The following is a 21,949-nucleotide window of genomic DNA, read 5'->3' as shown; positions in this document are numbered from 1 at the left end:
CTACAGTAGCTGAGAGATGGCTTGATTGCTTTTAAAAATCCCCAGTGGAGCACCAAGTTACGAGTCCTTCAGCCTCAACTGTAAGCTCCAGCATGACCTGGGCCTGTGTGTATGGGAGAAGCCCTCGCTGAGAGGTTTTCTCTGTTGCCATCTAAAATGAAGTCCTTGGCACCTCCTCTGAGCATCTTCTGCTTCTGAGCAACTGCCCATGCAGTTTCCTTTCTCAGAAGACCTCAGGGCCTGCATGGTGTAGTGGGTAAGAGCAGCAGCTTCTAACCTGGCAAGCTCGATTTGATTCCCCACTCCTCCACGTGCAGCCAGCTGGGTGACCTTGGGCTCGTCACAGACCTGATACTGCTGTTCTCACAGAGCAGTCCTGGCAGAGCTCTCTCAGCCCCAACTACCTCACAGGGTGTCTGTTACAGGGAGAGGAAGGGAAGGCGATTGAAAGCCACTTTGAGACTCCTTTGGACAGTGAAAAGAAGGGTATAAAATCCAATTCTGCTTCTTCTTCTGAGATTAAAGGGAAGGGATATGCAGCATCCTGATCCTCCTCCTCTCCTCCCACCCTGCCCCTTTCAGCAGAAATCAGATTCTAACCCCCCTCCCCCTCCCCTAAATAAAGCCATACATCTCACACATTCCCAATCAGACTTCCTGAGCCATCGCTGAAACTGCTGGTCCTGCAGGAGGGTGAAGGAAACTACATTTCTCATTCATTTTCCAGCAATCAAGAGTTGGCTGATCTCTTCTGCCTCAAGTCAGCCTGGCCTTGCTGCTTCCACAATTGACCAGTTGGAGTGCTAGCAGGTTTGGTTCCCAACCCAATCTTGTGGTGACTGCTACCACTGTAAGAGTTCACTGTGGCTGGTGTCTTCCCCACAACTGCTGCTGCTGCTCTGGAGGAGCCGCTACCCTCCTGAGGGTAAAAGGGCCAGAAGAGTGGGGAAACTGCTGGAGCAGAGTACCCCCATTTTGAAAGTGATGCAAGGCTCTGCCCCCACTCCAGAAAAGCTACAGACAGAGCTTTCACATGGAAGTGCTCTCTGCACCTCATAAAACATTGGCCCCTAGCTGGAGAAAAGGAGGTCGTTCTTTGCTCCTGGTTAAACTAAACAAAAACAAACCCCACAAACTGGCTTTTATTAGGACCCACCCAAATGATACAAAGCAGCATGCATTCAAGACGAGCAGCTTTTCTCTAGTCTATGAACACTCCCGCGGAGAACAGAAAAGCCTTATCTTACCGTCCACCTGGCAGAGAAACGCGATCAGATTACAGAGAATGTAGCCAAATTTTGCTCGATAGCAAAATCTATCTGGCTTCATTGGATTCTGTTATGAAGTAGAAGAAGCAGAAGCAGCAGCAGAAGAAGAGTTGGTTCTTATAGGTCGCTTTTCTCTACCCAAAGGAGGCTCGAAGTGGCTTAAAGTCGCCTTCCCTTTCCTCTCCCCACAACAGACACCCTGTGGGGTAGGTCAGGCTGAGAGAGCCCTGATATCACTGCTCAGTCAGAACAGCTTTATCAGTGCCGTGGTGAGCCCAAGGTCACCCACCTGGTTGCATGTGGGCTGGGGGAGTGCAGAATACATACATACATGCATACATGTTCAATAGGCAGAGAGCTCTGACTAGCAGGAGGAAATGCAGAAAAACCATGGCTATGATTCCTAAGTTGTTTCAGGAGCTCTTAATTTTTATGCTCAACCTCCAGCTGCAGCTTGCTGCTTTGTCAGCCAACCTGGCTCACCTGAGCCAATTAAGCTTGCCACAGCACTAATAAAGCTGTTCTGATCAAGCAGGAATCTCAGGGCTTTCTCAGCCTCGCCTGCCTCACAGGGTGTCTGTTGTGAGGAGAGGAAAGAAAAAGTGTTTGTAGGCCGCTTTGAGATTCCTTCTGGTAGAAAGCAGCATATAAGAACCAACTCTTCTTCTCCCTTGCCTAGGCAAGATAGAAGGTGGGAACAGGCTGAGGATTGGGCAACTTACCAGCAGCAGAGCCCTGAGGGAGGCCAGCACCTCTACCACCCAGCAAGCAGCAGGAAGAGGATGAAGAGGACAGATAAGCCCCACAATTGGCCCTCATCAGAAGAGTGTTCTCTCCCTTTTGGCAGCACATCCCCACGGATGACCTATCAGACAGGGATTGGGTTATCTGCACACAATTTGAACTGATTGGCACTCACTGGCAGTGTGTTCTCTCCCTATTGGTGGCACACCCCCAGGGAGTGCCAATCAGGCTGGGAGTGAATTGTCTGCATGCAATTTGAACTGACTGAATCTCATTGACAGAGTGCAATTTGAACTGATTGGTCCTCATTGGCAGAACATGCAATTAGAACTTATTGGCCCTCACTTTTGGATAGAATACCTTGTCCCTTGGGATTTTCTCCATATACCCTTGATAATAAACACATAATTTTGAAACATTGACGTATCATCTCACATTAAGGGATGTGAGAATAAACTGTTATTTGCTTTGAAACGGGATAGAAATGTCAGAGATCTTATTACCCCCACTGAAAATTAAGCTCATTCCTACCTCATTACAGGGTTCTTTCAAGTGTGGTTCATGTGCAGCTTGTAAGTACATGAAGGATGTAAGAAACTTTAAACATCCTACCAAAGATTTTACTTTATCTATTAAAAGTTTCATCAGTTCTAATAATTCAAATATTGTTTACACTATAATATGTGAATGTAAACTTTTGTATATTGGAATGACCACCTGCCCTCTCAAAGTTTACATTCTTGAGCACATTTTCAGAATCAAACATGATATACTGGATGCGCCAATAGCACTGCATTATATATATTTAAAAGGCCACTCATTGGATCAGTTTCACTTTTGTAGTCTTGAACATCTGGACTGGGAAAAATGGATATTGTGAAACGCTTGCTACAACAAGAAGCACAGTTTATATTTTTATTAGTCACTGTTACTCTTATTGGGCTCAATAACAGTTGGGATTTGTCTTTTATAAATATACAATGTAATAGAGACTGGTCAATTTCACTAGTAGAATGATTTCACTAACCGAATGCTGGTCCTTTAAGTAAAAATGCTGACTCACACCTGGTAGCGTTAAATTACCGACAGGATTGTATGAGAGTTGGGACGTTTGTATCCTGAGACCACTAGATCTCCAAGCCAATTGAATGTGAAAACCTTTGGGTGGATGTGATAAATTGTGGCAAGCAGTATAGACAAGAAGAGGTTGTGGGGTGTGATGCTAAAATATGCTTTATAAGTAAATGATATTATTGTTTGCTGTGTGAGGATAAATCACTTAATTGGAATATATTGTTATGATAGAAAACTTTGTGATGTAAAAGTAAGGTATGCTGTAAGAAGAAGAATTACTGCTGTATTCTTTATTCTGACTAATTGGTTTATTTAAGATACTGATATGATATGATATGATATGATATTAAGATACTGATACTGATAGTGAGATATCTTTTGTATATCTGTATATCGTCACTGAAGAAGTTGTTTGAAAGCAAGTAATCTGCCTAGGGACTTGTTTTGACTTTGACTTCGCCATTGTTGGAATAAATAGAGTTTGCCATCGTTAGTTTTGCTTTCTGTTCTCTGGGGAACCAAAGGGTGTCAGCCCAAGTATCTCCGTTCCAGTGCTCATTGTTCTGTCATTCTGCATCCCATCCAAGCCTTGGCCTGAACCTCAACACCATCTCACATTAGCTAGTTTAACAGACAAAGACATTCACTTCTGCTCTTAAGGAAATAATATCCTTTTCTCCCTCATTTCTTCTTTTCAGAGTCATTGTGAGCTATAATGCAGCAAAAAGCATTCTGGTGTAACCCCAATGTGACTCACCCTACACCCATGTTCACATGCAACATTTAATTTGTTTCCCGGGTTCCACTGCTGACAGAGTTTGAATATGCAGAGAGGATTCAGCACCAGGCTGCTTGAAGAATAAAATAGTTTTGTTTGTTATCTGCAGTCACTCTTTTGTTTGACTGCTGTTCTGGAGGCAAGCAGAGAGGGAGTGTGAACCAAAGTAGGAAGTCTCCAGTTGAGCCGGTCAGGACACTGGAGAAGATCATTTAAAAACCATCAGGAATTTCCTATCCTCTCTATGCTACATATACACCTCCCCCAATGCCCCCTTTATGTTCTGCTCAATTATGCACACTGCTGATCTTGCCTATTCTAACATCTATAACAATTCATTATCTGAAGAATTGTGCATAAACATGAAAGCTTATTTTTCTTAAAGATCCCACTGGACTCAAATTTTCTTCTTCTACTTCAGACCAACACTACTACCCACCTGAATCTATATTCCCTTTAAAATGCATCTGCATTTATACAACAAGAACGCAGACCACCATTCATCTCCACAATAGCTTGCATATGCATTGGTCCCATTTTTGTCTTGCTTTTCCTCCACAGATCTCAGAGCACTATTTCCCCCTCCTCCTTTGATCATCCCAACAACCTTGTATGATAGAGGTTTGGCTCAGATTTCAAGGCAGGCATTTGCTATCCTCACAAATAGTTTGACCCTCCTCAAACTAAGACAACTTTATTGACAGGATTGTTGTTGAACAAGAATTTGATTATATATTATATTATACAGATGGCCCTCGTGGCCCAACCACACCAGGAAGTGATTGCCCAAAATCCCAAGATGCACAGAGACAAAAATTAAGAAGCCACAGGTTTGCCACTGCTGTCTTTTTTCATTTGGGTGCAAAGTTGCAACCTGAAGGAAATGGGGAACATCGTGTTGTCACATTAGAGCACTAAACTCCACACTTGACAGTAGCTCTCTAGAACAACGTCTGAGGAAGAGTGCTTGCACTTGAAAGCTCACGCCTTGAATAAATCTTTGTTGGTCTTAGAAGTGCTACTGGGCTCTGATTTTGTTGTGCTACTTCAGACCAACAGGACTACCCATTTGAATCTAATGTTTTTATGCTTATCCCCAAGACGGCGAGGAAAAACGAGCAGCAGCACTGAACGGAGCAGGCAGCTTCTCTGGGGTGTTTCCATGGGGAGGCACCACCATTTTTAGGGAACAAACGATGGAGCTGGGGGGGGGGAGCTCTTGCTGAAGACAGGATTGCAGGAAATAAGGTGGCAGACTGCAGAAGGTGTAACAGAATGAGCAGCAGACAACTTGCCTGCTCTGCCAGCTGGCAGGTTCTTGGAGTGTGAAGGCAGAGATTACACCGAATACTCATCCTGACACTCTGAAACCACACATGCCAAGTGCATTACCCTCCGATCATTCTTCCTGGCTGTTATGAACCAAGCTGACAACTGCAGGGAGGGGAGGAGGAAGCCACATTAATTATGCCACAAGAGAGGAATAGCGTTTTAGCTGGAAGAAATATTCAAGGGGATGACCAAGCGATCATCTTGATTTAATACTATACGGTGTATACGTTTGCCAAAGCAATGAAATGAGACGAACACTTGGAATTTTTGTTCCGCCGTGAAGCAGGAGAGACAATGAGAAAAGGACACCTGCGATGAACTGGGACTTCTGGTTGTACAGTATGGATAACGAAACCTAAGCCTTCTCAGGTTACTGAGAGCCAGTTTGGTGTAGTGGTTAGGAGTGCGGACTTCTAATCTGACAAGCCGGGTTTGATTCCATGCTACCCCACATGCAGCCGGCTGGGTGACCTTGGGCTCGCCACGGCACTGATAAAGCTGTTCTGACCAAGCAGTAATCTCAGGGCTCTCTTAGCCTCACCTACCTCACAGGGTGTCTGTTGTGGGGAGAGGAAAGGGAAGGCGAATGTAAGCCACTTTGAGACTCTGGTTAGAGAAAAGCGGCATATAAGAACCAACTCTTCTTCTTCTTCTTCTTCACAGGTATATACAATCCAAATTACACAGGAAAAAATGTTTTGCTCTCCTCCTGGTACGTAGCTTAAGTCGCTGGTGTGAACGGCTAAGGTGGTTAACAGTGCAATCTTAAACAGATGTACATGGCATGGCACGGGGAGAGCATCCCTGAGGCCAGCCGTTCAGTTTCCATATGAGAACAGACCTCCCTGAGGCGATTCAGCTGGACTCCTCCCAAGCATAGCTGTTTGCCCCTGTCCAGGAGTTCCTGACTGAACTCTGCGGGTCCCCAGGGCAAGAGTGTGCAAATCACCAGACATTTTCATAGAAAATATACATGTAAATTATGATAAGGAATTTAGAAATATTGCTTTAAGCTAATAAGTTAGGTACAGGACGACTCTAAAACAAGCAACACAGAACATAATGACAGCTAGCTTACTGCCTAATACTTTAAGAATGACATTAGGTGACACGGTTATACATCCTTACAGTTGTGGGCCACAATTCAAGCTTTCTTTCCACACAGCTGCAGCAGTTCATCGATGTAGCCTCTGAAAATCTACACTAACCTCTCTTTCTCTGACCGCACCAGATAGAGGCTTTGGCCTACCTCAGTCAGGCAATGACATTGAACCAATTAGAGGCCATCCTTGTTAAAACCCTTTGGGGAAATTACCTCATACCTCTAGCTCTCCCTCTCTCCCTTGTTTATTATTATTTGTTGGTGATTTGTTTGTTTATTTGTTACCTGCCTCCCTCCAAAGGCTCAAGATGGGTTACAACACTCAGATAAAAACCCCAGTAAGGTAAAGGTAAAGGTATCCCCTGTGCAAGCACCGGGTCATGTCTGACCCTTGGGGAGACGCCCTCCAGCGTTTTCTTGGCAGACTCAATACGGGGTGGTTTGCCAGTGCCTTCCCCATTCATTACCATTTTATCCCCCAGCAAGCTGGGTACTCATTTTACCGACCTCGGAAGGATGAAAGGCTGAGTCAACCTTGAGCCGGCTGCTGGGATCGAACTCCCAGCCTCATGGGCAGAGCTTTCAGACAGCATGACTGCTGCCTTACCACTCTGCGCCACAAGAAGCTCTTAAAACCCCAGTACAATCCATTAAAACCAGAATAAAACTCACAATACATACAATACAAACAACCCCATAAAACCAAGATGCTGCGGCAAAAAAACTCCTCCTGTACATAAGACCCCAATCTACTTCACTTAGAGGGGAAGGTGCAAGAGGGTACCGATAGACTTTGCTACTGCCACTCCTATGGGGGGTGGCTGTTCTTCCTTGCTGCCCAGCCTCAACCATAGACCTGGCGGAAGAGCAGGACCCGCACCTCCTCCAGGAGCTCATTCCACCAGGTTGGGGCCAGGACTGAAAAGGCCCTGGCCCTGGTTGAGGCCAGGCGAGCCTCCCTGGGGCTGAGAACGGTCATCCAGCACTGGCTGGATGTTTCTCACGTAACCACATCCCTGGCCCATGCCTTGTCCTTGAAGATGAAAAGAGAACCAGGGTCAGCTGAGCTTCAGTTAGGAACACCTGTGGGATGGAACCAAGTTTATAAAGTACGCATTAACTCTTAGGAGGGGGGAATGGGGTTGCTTTGCCTGACAGCCCCCCCCCCCCAAATATCATTATGGAGGAATGGGCCACTCATCCAGTTGGATTACCACACATGTCTACCACCTAATCATGATCTCATCCTGCACTCAGGGGGCTTGTTACCACTGCCCACTCCCATTCACCCCATCATCTTTGGCCTTCTATCCCTCCCCATACGTCCTCCTTATTCTTCCTTTGGGATGGGCACAGCCAGCCTCCTTAGCTCTGCTCTGCTCCTGTTCCGACATGCCCCCACTGGACTGGGGATGGCTTTTCCTCCTTTCCTGCTTGCACACATCACTGCTAGTGCTTGGCATCCTGCTCGGGTTGGGTAAGTGTGTTTGGGGTGGCTGGAAGCCCACATCTTGGCCCTTTCTGGTCACCTCCTGAGGAGTCTGAATTTGCTGCCTTGGTCTGAGCCATGGTTCTAGCACGTCCTCCCTATGAGTTCAGGTGGTGGGCTAAGAGGAAATATGGTGTAATGGTTAAGAATTGGAGCCTCTAATCTGGTGAGCCGAGTTTGATTTCCCCTCTCCTCCACATGCAGCCAGATGGGTGACCTTGGGACCGTCACAGCTCTCTCCCTCAGCCCTACCGACCTCACAGGGTATCTGTTGTGGGGAGAAGAAAGGTAGGCAATTATAAGGTGCTTGGAGACTCCATTGGGTAGTGAAAAGTGGGGTACAAAAGAACAACTCTTGTTCTTCTTCTGGCCTTTTTTGCCTCTTCTGGCCTCAGGGGGAAGGGCCCGGGCCCCTCTCGTGGAGTCAACACAGACAATATGTGAAAACAAAATGTGTAACCCTGAGTTAAGGAATGCTGAAATATAGTCAAGGGAAAGGTTGGGAGACCTGAAGGAGGAACTGGGAGTCTCATTGGTATCTTTGTAATAGAAAAAATTTAAACTTAGGTCAGTTTTCATTTACTTCAGAAAGACTCCTCTGTCACATAGATATTTGAGCATGAACACAAGAGAAGGGATGGTCTAGAAGTAAATCACTGGCATTCCAGTTTCCCATAGCAGTCAGGAATGTGCAGGTGGTATCTGTCTGGTGGATGACCCTCCTGGCATGGATCATCAGACATCCGCACTCTCCCACAGCAGGCTTATTTATAGCAGACTGCGATTGCCTGCAATAGACAAGAAAGGCTGAAAGGAAATTGGGTAGATGGCTAGATAGGCAAGAGGCAGCCCACAAAGAGACCTGAGCCTGTAAACACTCGAAGGAAGGAAAGAGATGGAGTGGGAAGGATTACTGCTCCAGACTGTGGGTATTATAATAGAGCTCCTCAGAACTCGTAGGATGTTCGAACGACAGGAAATTAGTTTAAGGCTTCCCTTTTTGAAGAAGAATAGCTGGTTTTGTTATACCCCGCTTTTTACTATCCGCTTTTTACAAACATAGTTTAGGATTCCAGCAGGATATTTAGGATTGCAACTTTTAAGAGCAAGCAACAGGTTATAATCTCCTTTGGTTCCTATACCAAAGCACGGGGGTAGTCAAACTGCAGCCCTCCAGATGTCCATGGACTACAAATGCTGGCAGGGGCTCATGGGAATTGTAGTCCATGGCCATCTGGAGGGTCGCAGTTTGACTACCCTTGCCACAGCAGAGGGGCACAGCCTGAAGGTGCAGGAGGATGCAAGTTTGCTGAAGGCAAGCAGTTCTGGAACTGGCCTGTGTTGGGATGGGACAACCCTTGAGGACATCACAGATATTGGATTGGATCTATAAATAAATATCTTCAACGTGTTTCCCTCTGTTGAAGAAGCCACATGGAAAAATGTGTATAAATACCTTTGATAGCTTTAGGTGTTCCAACTGTATCTGAATGGGGAAGAAATCCAGCTGCAAGTGAGCTCTCTTTCAGCTTGATAGCACTGGAGAGACTCCAGCAGGATGACTAAGCAGCAGCACAAGAGAAGAGCTGGGTTTTCTACCCCACTTTTTTAAACTGAAGGAATCTCAAAGCAGCTTACAATCACTTACCCTTCCTCTCCCCACGATACACATCTTGTGAGTTAGATGAGGCTGAGAGAGTTCAGAGAGAACTGTGACTGGCCCCAGGTCACCCATGTGGAAGAGGAGTGGGGAATCAAACTCAGTTCTCCAGATCAGGGGCAGCTGCTCTTAAATCACTATTCCACACTGGCTCTCAGGAAGCGAAAGGAGCAGATGGGGCATTATCCCACTTTGGCCCATAAGGCAAACAGGAGGGATGGCCTGCCTAATTCAAAGTCCTTCATTAGTGATTCACTTGGTCATGCTTCTTTGCTTCTCAATGTCGATATAAATCTAGAAATATACAATCCATTTCCTTAATTGTCATTTTCTTTGGACTGTACAGAATTTCTGGTCACGAATGGAACAAGCTTGCCCGGAGTTTGTTCAAACAGTCCAGAAGAAGAATGATACCCTGAGAAAGCGGATCATTTCAGAGGAGGAGGGGAGAGAGAGAAAAGAGAGAGCAAGAGTTGAGGAAACAACCTAGACTTTTGTGTCATCAACTTTTGCAAGAAACCGAAGAGAAGGGCAGAGGACAAGGGGGTCAGTGTTTGCAAGAGGCTCCAACGTGAATCCCCTCAAATGGTCTTGATGACATCAGTTTCCACGAATAGGAAAGGAGCAACCCAGCTCAGAGAAGGCATTAATCGAGAGGAAGCTGTTAGTAGCATTTAAAAAAACACACACACACACACACGAAAGAATCTATCCATTTGCCACTGAATTCACAGCCATACAAATGACAGGCGGAGACGTGACAAAATCCCAGGATGATGAGGACCGCAGGCAAATCTTCAAGGTGGATTTTCTCATCTCAAAATATCTTCCAGAGGACATTTCCCTGCCAGACAATATCTTGCTCTCAACTCTCAAAATCATTTCACACTTTGGTGCATGCAAGTTGCAAGGTGGTGAGCTCCAGCTTTTGACCGTCCCAGAAAGCAGCAAAGTCACAGCACTAGTTTTCTGAACAAGATGGGTGCAAGTTGATTGCACTGAAGCAGAAGGTCCATACACAATAAAGGCTGAATCTGCACTCATGGATTTCTTCCGCTCCTGGTCCTGCCGATTTCTGTTCGGTCGGGGCCCAGATATTTTCCGCAATCTGAAACAGCCTTCACAGAGTTGCTGTTGTCTGCATCTGTTTCTCCATGGAAACTGGAGGGGTGATGAAATCTTCTCATTGGTCATTGTAATGGCAAAGAAACTTGCAAAACTGTGGACGCCAAAGAGACTTGCATGGCAGACTCACATGGGCCTGCATAGCCTGAGTCGCAATTTAGCCCCAAGGACCACCTAGTAGCCTAATAAAGCTAACGAAGGAGGCTCCCAGCAGTCTGCAGCTAACAGACGACCCTGGTTCTTGGTTTCTTTGCATTCAAAACAACCACAGTGGCGTTAAAAAAACCTCCAACATCCTCTCCCCCCCCCCCCAGTGATTAGGTGGCTAAAAAGGCAAATGGGATTTTGGACTGTATCAAACGGATATCATGTCCAGATCATGGGAGGTGATGTTACCGCTTTACTTTGCTCTGGTTCGGCCTCATTTCAAGTACTGTGTTCAGTTTTGGGCACCCCAATTGAAGAGGGATATAGACAAACTGGAATGTGTCCAGAGGAGGGCAACAAAGATGGTGAGGGGTTCGGAGACCAAGACATATGAAGAAAGGTTGGGAGAGTTTGGTCTGTTTAGCCTAGAGAGCAGACGACTAAGAGGGGATCTGATAACCATCTTCAAGTATTTAAAAGGCTGCCATATAGAGGATGGAGGAGAGTTGTTCTCTCTTGCCCTGGAGGGACAGACCAGAACTAATGGGATAAAATTAATTCAAAAGAAATTCCATCTACACATTCAGAAGAAGTTCCTGAAAGAGCGGTTTCTCAGTGGAACAGGCTTCCTCGGGAGGTGGTGGATTCTCCATCTTTGGAGATTTTTAAATAGAGGCTGGATGGCCATCTGTTGGAGAGGCTGATTCCATGAAGGTTCAAGGGGGCGGCAGGTTACAGTGGAGGAGCGATAGGGTTATGAGTGTCCTGCAAAATGGGGGAGAAAGTGTCCTGCAAAATGGGGGAGAAATTCCCCAGCATAACAGGGGGAATTTTTTTCTGTTTAGGAATGCGGAAGCAGAGCCAGCTAGGGCATTTTTGTGCACCTTCTGGGACACTGTAGTTCGCCCAGGGCAGGGAAGGAGCCAGGCCTGGAAAGCCCAGTTCTTCCCTGCCACCCAGGGAAAAAAAATGTCCCTATGAGGTTACACAGAAATTGGAGGGATTTTCTATCTGCAGGTGCATTTTCAGCAGATGATATTCTTCTGGCCTCAGTCATAGGCCAGAAAAAAGAAAGCCCCCAGTAAGAAGAAATCCATCTCCCAAACCTTTTAAATTTGTTGGAGGCCTGCCTATCCAGACAGCCTTGCTAGCCATTTGCTTAAGAAATCCATACTGGTGTTCGCACATAACTGCAGACGAGAACGCTCACTGTTTTGTTTTTAAAGGAGTCCAAAGTGGGGTTTTAGGCAGCTAGTTTGGACAGTCATCATGCCCTTGCTTCATATTTGCTCTAGCCAGTGGGGAGGGAAGGAGAGATTTACCCTTCATTCCAAACGCATGAGAAAATGCTCTCCCGGTTTCACATGCTTCAGAGCTACCTCAGCGCACCTTGTGCTGTCGAACAATCCAGAGCTCTAAAGCTGTGCTCAACAGCCACCTGTTGACAACAGCTACCTTTGCTACTATCTCCCTGCTCAAATTTCCTGTTACTCATTATCTGATCCCAGTTGTTCACCTCTTTCTCCTCTCTGGTCTCTCACGCCCTGGCTACGCTCTCCTGCTCACCCTCTTTTTGGCTCTTGTAAAACAAGCAAACATTCTGCCTCCTCTCAATTTCCTGTCCTACCAAGAATTCTGTCTGCAGGATTAAGAGAAGGAGAGGGGACCTTAGAAGAAACTAAAGTAAACAAAACCACCAGGCCTATATTTAGTAAGGTAATAAAGAGGAATGAGTCATCTCGCAACTGCTGATTTAGTCTCTCTTGTCGCACTTAGGAGGCAAGAAACGTAATGATTCATGAAGAAATTTTGGCCTGAGGGACATGAAGCCAAAGCTGAGAACCAGGCGCCACAACTGGGGGGGAAAACAATCATAGCTATTCAAAGCTATACAAAATACCTGTGGGGAAGATTTTGGTTAAAAGGGGCTCTAAAACCAATGTTTTGGGCTTTTTTTACAGGGGAAGTGGCCGTCTTTTAAACAATTCACTGAACGCTAGATAAATGAATATATCAAGAAACTACCTGCACAGGCTTGAAATAGTAACTGGTAGATTTGTGATTGGCTCTTCCGAGCTGGTGTTATCTTCTGACAGCAAATCCGTTAGACTTCCTGACTTGCCACCAGTGCTTAAAAGTGGCACATGCAACACTGGACTGTAGGCGGTCACAATTTATTGTCCGCCATCTTGGTTTATTGTTAGCACAATAGTCCAGTGAATGAGGAGAGCACAATGTATTTCATAAGAATATATATCTGCTTCTTAAAGGCCCATTATGCACGGAGTGGAAAGTCTGCATTCGGGGTGGAATGGCGGCGGCTAAAATCACCAATTATGCACGCTGCAGGCGGCAACCGGGTGCAGAGTCAACTTATGCCGCCGAAAAAGCCTCATTAGCGAGATGCAGAAGAAAGTGGAGCTTCCTGGGACCAGGGCACAACCAGAAGCGGCTCCGGAGTATCTGCGTGCATAATCGGATACTCTGGGTTTTGCCGCCATTGTGTTCCATCCCGTGCATAATCGTTGTGCTTCGCTTCTTCCTCCTCCTCGTTCTCCATGCCACCGTTTCAGCGGCCGTGCATAATAGGCCGAAGTGTAAACCGAATATAAGGCTGAAATGCACAAAGTGGAATACACAAAGGCCTATTATGCACGGCCGCTGAAACGGCGGCATGGAGTATGCGGAGGAGGAAGAAGCGAAGCAAACCGTTTACGCACAGGACGGAACGCAACAGCAGCAAAACCCAGAGTATCCGATTATGCACATGGCTACTCTGGAGCCGCTTCTGGTTGTGCCCTGGTCCCGGGAAGCTCCACTTTCTTCCACATCTCGCTAACGCAGCTTTTTCGGCGGCATACGTTGACACTGCGCCCAGTTGCCGCCTGCTGCGTGCATAATTGGTGATTTTAGCCGCTGCCATTCCACCCCGAATGCCGACCTTACACTCTGTGCATAATGGGCCATATATACATACACAAACATATACACACACATATATATATAAACACACACACACAGGCCTCAGTGGGCCTGCCCAGGTGGGTGGAGGAGGGAGGCAAGGAGAGACCACTTGAACTCACCCCCACCTCACTGCAGCATGGTAAAGCTTCAGCAGGGCTGCCCAGGTGGGTGGGTGTGGGAGGCAGGGAGCGCCTGCCAGAGTTCTCCCCTGCCCCAACCAGCCTCGCAGCAGCCTGGTGAGGCCTCACTGGGGCTGCCAAGAAGGGGAGCAGGACGCTAGAGCCCGATGAATTTTTTATACAATGGGCTTTTCTGCTAGTACTATATAAATACTGCTCATAGAGTACTGCGTTTTCTTGACCCCCTTCCCCCCACCAAGTGGATGCCATTGAAATGGACTAGGGAAGCTCACTCCAAACTCACAGCATAAAATCATATCCATTTTAGTACACCTTTTATTTTGGATTACATTGTCATTTACCCCTATTACATCCATTTGTTTTCATTTCCACTGAAATAGAAAGTTCAGTGGCTGGCAGAAAGTATAAACGACGGCTTGTATCCACACACTCTCTGACTCCTCAGACCTTGTGATGCCTGAGATTGTTGAAGGCCCAAGGTTGATATTAAAGCTGAGAATTTAAGACCAGGCTACCTGCTATCAAGATGTCAACACCTTAGAAGGGAGGGGAGCCAGGTTACCAAGGGAGTTTGGTTAGCTCTAGACAATGGCTCTATTCTGAGGCAACCCGAAGAAACATCAAAATTCAAGTTATGATTAATGATTGAAACTTGCAGGACAATACCCACCTTTCTAAGGCCGTGGAGGAATTTGTCTCATGCTGCAGACTTCTCTGGAAATGTGATGAAGAGTATGGCTGCGAGCATCAACCCATCCTTTGGCCTTTGTTAAAAGGCATTATTCAGACCTGTCATTCAGATGATTCAGTCATCCCACCCAGATCCATTGCACCTTCCCATTACCTCATCTGGTTTTCTTTGTACCAGGATATTTTGTTCAAACAAACACACACAGAAATTGGAACCATCAACTGGAGCCAGGATTCTGAGTCCCCCCACCCCCACCCCCCAAGCCAGTTTGGTGTAGTGATTAGGAGTGCGGACTTCTAATCCGGCATGCTGGGCTTGATTCTGCACTCCGCCACATGCAGCCAGCTGGGTGACCTTGGGCTCGCCACGGCACTGATAAAGCTGTTTTGACCAAGCAGGAATATCAGGGCTCTTTCAGCCTCACCCACCCCACAGGGTGTCTGTTGTGGGGAGAGGAAAGGGAAGGCGACTGCAAGCTGCTTTGAGCCTCCTTCGAGTAGAGAAAAGCGGCATATAAGAACCAACTCTTCTTCTTCTTCAAGAACAACAACTGCAATATTTATTCAATCACAGAACATCCCAAATTAGTCACAGCCAGCTTCAGCAATTTGGCCCAGTGCCAGGGAGAATTCTGGAGTACAACCAACAGAGCTTGATCTCAGGTATTTAAGACTTAAAAATAATCTGGCACAGAATTATGCAGAGCCCTATCAACTTTTCCCCAGGGCTATACTACTAGGGTTCAGTTGGTGACCAGTAAGATCTGGCCATAATAGAAATCACAATTGTAATCTGGCATGTGTATATTCAGTTCTCTACCCAGACAGTTCCTTCCCCATCATAAGACAAGTATTAGTGGTGTAAAGGTTCAGTCCCATCCCCAGGATTGCTCCTCTCCATTGTTGCTCTTCCCCAGGACAAAAGACCTCTCTTCACTCTCCCCTACCCTACCGCTGCTACGTAGGGACTTCAACTGTTTTGATTCCATTGGATCAGGCAACATATGAAACTCACTGCTCTGCTTCCTTATCCGCTCTTCCTTCCCTCCAATCCTGACCTCCTTGCTCCCCTTCTCCTCTCCAAGAGCAGCTCAGAAAGAAACTCGATTCTTCCTCTTATAACTAGCACACCCCATCTCTCTGGAGATACTGTGACCTTAACAACACCAAGGGTGGTTTCTACTAGAACAGTCAGAGTAGTTCAGCAGTGGAATAGGCTGCCTAAGGAGGTGGTGAGCTCCCCCTCACTGGCAGTCTTCAAGCAAAGGTTGGATACACACTTTTCTTGGATGCTTTAGGATGCTTTGGGGTGATCCTGCATTGAGCAGGGGGTTGGACTAGATGGCCTGTATGGCCCCTTCCAACTCTATGATTCTATGATTCTAACCAGGCTTGTATCTACTGAAACACAGACCAAAGGTCCTTTGGCCCAGGGATCTAGAGATGCACTCAGGAAGGAGTGCAAACACTTAAATGTCTGCAAATGTGTCATAGGAAATTTTTCCAAATTCCTTGCCATGCTGTCCCAAAGTCTGATTGTACACATATTGGATAATGCCCTTTCAATGTGTTTTTTGCAGCTGGATTTTCCTGTGCACAAGAAAATCTGCTTCTAAAGTGCATTGAAAGTGCATTTTCTAACACATGCAGAATGAGCCAGAGAGAAATAAGACAGCTATTCTATTCTTCCTTAACTATTAATTCAATGTCCAAAGTGTTTCATTCAAATCGACTTTCATTAGCACAGAAAATGAAATTTTATTGCTCCTGATTGACTTTTGCAAATTCCAAATCCTTGCTATCTCTAAGATATGTGAGATGTTTGATTCACATCACCAGAAGTGAATGAACACACTTTCACCGAACCTGACCATGTTTCATTCTCAAGCAGCACACCGATAGCTTCCTAGGTGGTTTATTCTGGAAACTGGGAAGACTGTTGTTCTTGTTCCCCTGTTCAACAGTGGCAAAGATATACTAGGCAGGCATCTAATTGTCTTGGAAGGACAGCCACAGCCTGGTCTTCTGGAAGAAGCGAACACCTCATTATCTGCTCAATATCCCATACATTCTGCTGGACATGATTGAGAGTCTTCCAATTGCTATCCAATACCAAGGGCATAGCTTTAAAGGAGAAGTAGTAAAGAAGTGGCAGCTATTACCCATACAAATTACTTTGGCCAATTTTTCATCTTTCAGTACATTGTTGAAATGCAGGCAATGTCTTAATTCTCCAAGGGCAGCAAAAACCTTTGGAGTTATAACTTTTCCCATCATAAACATAGGATGCAATCTGTCCAGAGTGAAGAATATTTAGGTCTAATTGATTTTGAATTCAGAGAGGCTTAACAGTGCCTTCTTGAGATGAAATGTCAGTGGGGTTGTGAACAGCTACTTATTTACTTTATTTATACCTCACCTTTCTTCCCAAGGTATCCCTAAAATGGTTTACTTGGTCCCCCTCTCCTCCATTTTATCCTCACAGAACCACTGTGGAGTAGGTTAGTATGTGATCAGCCCAAGGTTACCCAGCAAGCTTGCATAGTAGACTAGGAATTCAAAACTTGGAGCTTTTCTGCACGCAGTAAATATAGTGAAATGCTTACCTAATGTAGTTGTTATATTCCGGGCGCTCTGCATGATGTCGCCAACTTCCAACATCCGGTCAGCAAACAGCTCAAAATATCCGCCATTTTAAAGTGCGAGTTGGTGAATCCCCAAAAGTGGATTCACCAACCTAAAAAGTGCTATCCCCCAGCAGACAAGCAGCAGGCCACCAGCCAAAGAAATATATGGAGGTGAAGAAGCGCTACCTCCACCTCCAATGTCCCACCCTTGCACCCACCTCCCTCTCCCTTCTTCCGGAGGATGGGAATTGCTTTTTAAAAATGGAGAACAGCCTGGAGCAACAAACAGGCGCAAAAACGTGCAGGCAATGCCAGAAATAAAAGTATTTTTCCAAAGTTGTGACACAAAACATGTCTCTTTAAAGTCCCCTTCCCCCAAAATCAGGAACAAGATTAATGTTTAAAAGTATCTAAAGACTCGTGATTCCATAAGGGGTGGTGTTAAAAAAACACTATGCATCTACGCATAGGCGATTAAACAAAGAAATTGTAATTTAAAAAAATTAGCAGGCATCGCAGGACCTTTATAACATGGAGAAAGGAGATTGGCTGCCTGCATTGCGCTCTTCCGCTTATGCATTTTTACTTATGAATTTTTTGACAGCTTTCCTTTATGGTTAAATTTCAAGGACAAAACTTTATCCTAAAGCTACCTTGACTGTGAATGAGCCTGGCTTAAGGGATTGGGGGTTAAATTAAGGCAAGGATAGGTGGTTTCTTCAGCCTCAAGACTGAAGCTCTGTGGGGCAGACTCTTCCCCATCACACTCTGCAAATTCACTGCAGAAAGCCTGATCCTCTTTGGAAAAGCTGCAGCCCCATCTTGTGAGAAAACGGCTGGCTGGCTTCAGTCTTAGAACCACACTGTGGTCCTCACCATATGGTTGCTCCATCCAATTTATCAGAACCATGTGGAAAGATGCCCTAGGAAACCAGTCCCCACTTCCCATAGGGCTAGGCATTCTTATTGATACATTTCAAAATGTTAGGTGACCAGATTGTTCCACTTTTGGAGGGACATCTGGGGGCACCTGGTAAATTGTACCTATGTTATAATAAAAATATATATATTACAATACTATTAGTGTGTACTATGCGTTCTATGAAAAAAATTGTTGCTCCATAGAGACCAAATTTTAATCAAGAACCCCCCCCCTCCCTCCAGTCAATGGCGTCCCGCTTTACCAATGTTTTAATCTGGTCACATTGGCATTTTGTTGTGGGGGAAGAAATTGCCTTGCTTATTTATGGAAAGTCTGCAGAGCCCATGTGCACTCATTACACTGTTCAAACTGCTTTACAAATGGGTGGCAGAATTAAAATTGGCAAAGAGGAGCAAGGCACGAGGCTGCTTAATATAATGAGATAGCTTTACCAGGGGTAGTCAAACTGCGGCCTTCCAGAGGTCCATGGACTACAATTCCCAGGAGCCCCCTGCCAGCGAATGCATTCGCTGGCAGGGGGCTCCTGGGAATTGTAGTCCATGGACCTCTGGAGGGCCGCAGTTTGACTACCCCTGGCTTTACTAATCAATTTTGGAGAGAGAGAGAGAGAGTCCAACTGTTCTGTCTTCATCCTGTCTGTGAAGGAGGAAAGCAGGGAGGAAGTGTGCTCAAAGGAGCAGGAAGTCTGCAACTGAGCCAATCAGGACGCTGGAGGAGATGATTTTTAAAAGATCAGGAAACTCCTATTCTAACTATACTAAATACATATTCCCTCCAGTGCCCTCTGTAGGATATTCTTCGTATGTTTTTGAATCACACTACAGATCTTGCATATTCCATCACAAAATTCCAGGTTGTTCTGTTCTGATTTGTTTTGTTTTCCTGGTCTGGGAGATAGTTCATAAATAAGCCATTCAGGGCGGGGAGAGAGGTTGGGTGGGGAGAATTGATAATTATGTAAGAAAGTCAACTCAGTCCCAGAACAAATTTATGACAGTTGTCCAAGGTAGAAGACATTTTAAAATTCCCAGGCACAGGTGAAGCATGCTTCAAAATAGCCATTGATTAAAAGTGATAAAAGGTAAAGGTATGCCCTGTGCAAGCACCGGGTCATGTCTGACCCTTGGGGTGACGCCCTCCAGCGTTTTCATGGCAGACTCAATACGGGGTGGTTTGCCAGTGCCTTCCCCAGTCATTACCATTTACCCCCCAGCAAGCTGGGTACTCATTTCACCAACCTCGGAAGGATGGAAGGCTGAGTCAACCTTGAGCCGGCTGCTGGGATTGAACTCCCAGCCTCATGGACAGACAGCTTCAGACAGCATTTCTGCCGCTTACCACTCTGTGCCACAAGAGGCTCTAAAAGTGATACCAAGGACGATATGTGACCAAAAAAACCTGGCATCAATTAAGAGGATGAGAAGACTAACGGAAGGGACTTGAAACTTGTTTCTTTCTTGCTGAAAAGTCTTTGACCAAGGGAGGGAAAACTTGAATGTTTAACTTTTTGATCACTGTGTTTAACTTTCACACTGCACCAGACTCACTGCTGGGTTCAGAAATGGAAAATGTAATTAAGATCTATATTTTCAATTATACCAGACTACATTATGTGCCAGAACAAATGTGCTCATGAAAGCTTATACCCTTGAATAGAACTTTGTTGGTCTTAAAGGTGCCCCTGGATTCAAGCGGCTACCCGCTTGAATTAATCTATGTTATGTCCCAGTGACACCTTTCCTATATCTTTACCTTCAGGAAACTACATAATGTTCATTGTAGGAATTGAAGAAAACTAAGCTGGGTTGTCTCAGAGTCAGTGTCTAGATAAATGCCAACATAGGAAATCAAAATCACTAATTGTCATAGTCCACTGATTCTGCTTGGGAGGAAAAGACTGGTCTGGCATGTGTAGGGCAACGGGGCTAATCTGATCAGTCCTCTGTTGCCCACCACATTCCCTTTTTTTGCGGAGGGGGCCAATGGGGCCTGTCCCAGAGAAAGCCTGTATAGACGGGCTCGTCTCCTTCCAGGCCCAGCTCCTCCCCCTCCTACAGTGTCCCAGAATGGACAGAACATGCCCCAAAGTGCTCTGTGACACTATGAAAAATAGTCCCCCATTGTAAACCCTCTGTCCCCACCATGCAGAATCAGGCCCACTGGATGCTGGATTGGTCAGACTGCACTTGAAGTACCATGTGCAGTTCAATAAGCACATGGACAAAATTGAGAGGGTTCAGAGGACACCAACGAGAATGATCTGGGGCCTGGGGACAAAGTCCTTTGAGGAAAGGGCAAGGGACTTGGGAATGTTCAGCCTGGAGAAGAGGAGGCTGAGAGGGGACAGGACTGCTGTTTTTTACATGTATGAATGGTTGTCACTTAGAGGAGGGCTGGGAAAGGTTCCTGTTGGCAGCAGAGGATAGGCCCTGCAGTAATGGGTTTAAACTATGTGGAGAACGATATTGGCTAGATAACAGGAAAACATTTTTCATAGTCAGAGTAGTTCAGCAGTGGAATAGGCTGCCTAAGGAGGTGGTGAGCTCCCCCTCACTGGTGGTCTTCAAGCAGTGGCTGGACAGTTACTTATCTTGCATGATTTCGGCTGATCTTGCATTGAGCAGGGGGTTGTACTAGGTGGCCTGTATGGCCCCTTCCTACTCTGTGATTCTGAGTCTATGACAAAATCAACTGGGGAAATCATAGGAATTCCAGGGTGTCCACTCTGTTGTTGGTCTTCAGCTAATATGTCAGGACCATGAGATGGCTCCCACAGAACCCTACATGTTAAGTTGTGAGTCCCTCTTTTATTCTGCTGGTTATGCAGGTGACCTGCTGCTAGTATGCATGCACAAAGAACAAGGGTACCACAGCTCCTGCTTCTCTTGGCACTCATGCCAAGAGAGTAGCAGTAGGACAATAAGGCGAGGCCTCTCTGAGATGGAGAGCTCTAGACTCATTCCTGTGGTCAGCTCTAGACTCATTCCTCACTGTGGCACACAACTTGGGTTTCCTGTCCCTGGCTCTCTTGACCTGCTGCCTATGATCCTGCCTTAATACTGGGGAGGTCAGAATTCTGACTCCCCCTTTCCCTGATCACATGCTGGCAGTTTAGTGGGTCCCAGGTGAGTATTAGCACTCACTAGTGCCTGAGAGTTAAAGGCAATGCATCTGGAACAAAACACCTACGGAAGCTCTGCAGGTATTCAAGAATGGTACAAGCAATAATTACTGGCTAGTTATGACCAAATAATTTTAAATTATCAAGTTTAAGGACACCCTCCATTTGTAGCTCTAACAGGACACCAATGACGCTGACTGGAAAGGGCAGTCTATAAATTTAACAACAACAACAACAACAATAATATAATGAAGGTGAGCTTAAAAAGCCAGCTGATTAACAAGTCTCAATTAATAACCTTAGTAAGACTATTTACATCAAATTCAAATTTATTTGTAAGACAGCTCCAAGACTACTATTATTTATTTATTTATTTAATGTATATACCGCCATTCCCACTTATATACAAGAAAACTCCTTAAATACCCCAATGACATTGTTAAAATTATTAAGACTATATAAAACCTACACAACATTATTTCCATCATGTTATTAAAAATTATCTTAATCTTAGACTAGTAAGATTTGTCTATTAAGCCAAGCTTAATGGTTGATGCCACCATGTCTCTCTCTTTTGGTATAGTTTTATTCATGACATCATGCAGGAAAGGTGGCATTTTCCATTTTCATGGACACTGGGGAAATGAATTTAAAACAGCATGAACCCCTTTGAACTGCTCTCCTGAGGTCCCAGACATTTATTATTATTATTATTATTATTATTATTATTATTATTATTATTATT

At 45.5% G+C, this 21,949-nt stretch overlaps 1 protein-coding gene across 4 annotated transcripts in view; it reads right to left on the bottom strand.

Moving 5' to 3' along the window:
- Window positions 1–21,949, bottom strand: part of LOC143845327 (uncharacterized) — a 467,259-nt gene that overhangs the window by 101,908 nt on the left and 343,402 nt on the right. The window contains exon 1 of one of the 4 annotated variants that reach the window (XM_077299939.1): window positions 1,248–1,345. The exons of the other annotated variants lie outside the window; for them this stretch is intronic. Within the exon in view, the coding sequence (XP_077156054.1) occupies window positions 1,248–1,329 (82 nt within the window). The 5' untranslated portion in view covers window positions 1,330–1,345. Of the gene's footprint in view, window positions 1–1,247; window positions 1,346–21,949 lie in introns of those variants that run through there. 4 annotated transcript variants of the gene reach the window in all.

This window comes from Paroedura picta, chromosome 1 (genome assembly GCF_049243985.1).
Source record: "Paroedura picta isolate Pp20150507F chromosome 1, Ppicta_v3.0, whole genome shotgun sequence".
NCBI classification, from domain to species: Eukaryota; Metazoa; Chordata; class Lepidosauria; order Squamata; family Gekkonidae; genus Paroedura; species Paroedura picta.
Note: the sequence above shows the minus strand (reverse complement) of the source record. Positions and strands in the feature narration are given on the sequence as shown.